Source organism: Borostomias antarcticus, assembly GCF_949987555.1.
Source record: "Borostomias antarcticus genome assembly, chromosome: 4".
Classification (NCBI taxonomy): Eukaryota; Metazoa; Chordata; class Actinopteri; order Stomiiformes; family Stomiidae; genus Borostomias; species Borostomias antarcticus.
This window is the reverse complement of record NC_140237.1, coordinates 36034924-36037955: the sequence shown is the minus strand read 5'-3', so window position 1 is coordinate 36037955 and position 3032 is coordinate 36034924. Positions and strand designations below refer to the sequence as shown.

Genomic DNA, 3032 nt, shown 5'->3' with positions numbered 1-3032 from the left:
CCCAACCCTCCCCTCCCCTCACCACCCAACCCTCCCCTCACCACCCAACCCTCCCCTCACCACCCAACCCTCCCCTCACCACACCACCCAACCCTCCCCTCCCCTCACCACCCAACCCTCCCCTCCCCTCACCACCCAACCCTCCCCTCACCACCCAACCCTCCCCTCCCCTCACCACCCAACCCTCCCCTCCCCTCACCACCCAACCCTCCCCTCCCCTCACCACCCAACCCTCCCCTCACCACACCACCCAACCCTCCCCTCACCTCACCACCCAACCCTCCCCTCACCACCCAACCCTCCCCTCACCTCACCACCCAACCCTCCCCTCACCACCCAACCCTCCCCTCCCCTCACCACCCAACCCTCCCCTCACCACCCAACCCTCCCCTCACCACCCAACCCTCCCCTCACCACCCTCCCCTCCCCTCACCACCCAACCCTCCCCTCCCCTCACCACCCAACCCTCCCCTCCCCTCACCACCCAACCCTCCCCTCACCTACCTACAGTCACCATCTCCCTTTTTCTAACCAGCTACACACCACACATCTGTGGCTCATGGCTCATCTAATATAACAAAATAATATGGTTTCCTCCCAAGAAAGCAGCACAGCTGAGAATGCACCATCAAAGAGAATATTCAGCTCAGTGCCTTCTTCTTCCATTCCTGACATTATTTAGGCTACAAAATTGCATTATTCATACCGTCAACAGTAACCTATGAGGTAAAAGCCCTTCAGAAACACAACCTGGGTCAGAAAACAAAACACAACTCAGCTGCCTGGCGTAGTATCAGACAGTAAGGACGAGGGTGAGGGTTAATGCAGTAGCAGAATCATTGGTACTGTGTGACCTGCCTTCACTGGTAGTCAGGCGTCTATCGGGAAAAGTCACGCTTATCCAAAAGTTTTAGATCAGGTGCTGGATCAAAAATACAATATTAATAACAGGCGTCTGAAGAAGAGCTTCGGCTGGAAACGTCACGGAATAAATCAACTATACGGGAGCTACAGTGTGTGGATTCCTTTCTGTTTTCAGCCTGATGTACACACCTGTGGCCTCAGTGCTAGTCTGTCACACGGCCTGACCCCAGCAGAACTCCGTACCGGGTGCCAGACAAGCATAGGGTCCCATTATTAGCATCTTTGGTGTGATCTAGGCAAAACTAACCCAGACTAACTGAACCAGGCTAATATGCCCAGGCTAACTAACCCAGACTAACTCTCCCAGGCTAAACTAGCCCAGGCTAGCCCATCCTGAACTGACCCAGGATAGTGAGGATGCAGAGCAGGATGGCGATGAGGGCGTGGACGCTGACGCCCATCTTCAGATGCGCAGCTTTGCACTGGGTGTGGATCCTCTGGCTGTCGCAGCGGCAGACTCTGATTGGCAGAGGGGTGATGCTGCTCTTCAGAGGCCGGCCTCCGTCGGTAATCCCGATCTCCAGGACGTAATCCCGCGGGTCGTCCAGACGGAAGCCGCCGTGTGTCAGCAGGATGCTGGCGCTGTTATCTGAGGGAGACACAACAAAGCCATGAGACACCCCTCGCTGACCGGCGGAGGCTTCCTGCAAAACCCCTGGAAGGACATTCCTCAGACATGACGAGGATCCTGGGAGTGTCTTTTCACAGGTTACATTACAATGGTGGGAAAGATCCGGACAGGGCAGCAGAGACCGAGGGCACTCACTGGTGATCGGGATGACTTTGGACTGGGATGACAGACAACAGCCAGGAGAAGAGTAGGAGAGGATGAACATTCACACAGACAGACGAGGCCTCGACATCACGCTGACGTTTCTAGAGTGTGTATCACCTGTCTGCTTCCCCTCATCCTTTGTGACTTTCCCGTGTTGAGCTGTGATAATGGGCCCAGCTCCCGGAGCCCGGTGTTCATGTCTCAACTCAACATGCAGGGATGTCACTTCGTCTCATTACAGAATCAGCTCAGCTCACCCAAACCTCTCCCTAAGTATGCAAGGGGAGGGGGGGAGCGTTTTAAAGCGCTTGTACGCCATGAATATTTCAGTATTTCAGAGGATGTACCTCAGCTTGTTACCATTCTCCTTCCGCATGACTCGGTGGGGGCGGCTCGGCCGTCCGTTTGGTTCAGAACAGAGTGGCTGGCTGAGTGTTCAACACCACGAGGGACCTGCACCTCTCTGTGTCCCTGCAACCCACCCCCTCATTAAAACCTGCTACCCTCCTCTCCTCTCCTCTCCTCTCCTCTCCTCTCCTCTCCTCTCCTCTCCTCTCCTCTCCTCTCCTCTCCTCTCCTCTCCTCTCCTCTCCTCTCCTCTCCTCTCCTCTCCTCTCCTCTCCTCTCCTCTTCTCTCCTCTTCTCTCCTCTCCTCTTCTCTTCTCTCCTCTCCTCTCCTCTCCTACCCCTTATTTGCATGTTGGTTTGATACAGTTTGTATTTTTGTGTTATTTAGTATGAAGTATTAAGTTGATCTCACCATTGTTGTCGATGACTGAGAAGTTAGAGTTGGGTGTCACCAACGAGAAGCTGAAGGAGGCCAATTGTTCGTCTTTGTCTGTGGCTCTAATCGTCCCAATAACCTGCAGAATGTGTGTAAAGAGAGGGAGTGTTGAGATGAACATCTTCATTAAACCGCCTCGTCATCATCAGGGTAGGTAAGGAACATTATGATGATCTTAGTGCTGTGACGCTTCAAAAGTCAGAGATGATCGAGAGGACAGGAAGCTGGTGACAGAGAGGACAGGAAGCTGATGATAGAAAGGACAGGAAGTTGGTGACAGGTAGCAGAAGATGTCCATACCGTGTTCTTCATGTCGTTCTCACACACGAATATGTCGTCGGCAGACAGCTCAGGCTCATTGTCGTTGATGTCAATAACACGGAGGCTCACCTTCACAAAAGATGCCAGTCCTGACAGAGCGAGAGGAGATATATATATATATACTATCATTATACGTGTTAGCTTGGAAAACACTTTAAATGTAGGCCACACATTACTGTACATGCAGTTGTGGCATTATGGCTTGTCTGTTTGCATGATGAAATGTAT

General features: G+C 52.9%; 1 protein-coding gene across 1 annotated transcript in view; it reads right to left on the bottom strand.

The window, feature by feature from the left end:
* cdh5 (cadherin 5) overlaps positions 1–3032 on the bottom strand; it is a gene marked incomplete at both ends in the record, with an annotated part of 18776 nt that overhangs the window by 2053 nt on the left and 13691 nt on the right. The window contains 3 exon segments of the mRNA XM_084437489.1: positions 1268–1513; positions 2460–2562; positions 2784–2893. Of these exon segments, the coding sequence (XP_084293615.1) occupies positions 1268–1513; positions 2460–2562; positions 2784–2893 (459 nt within the window).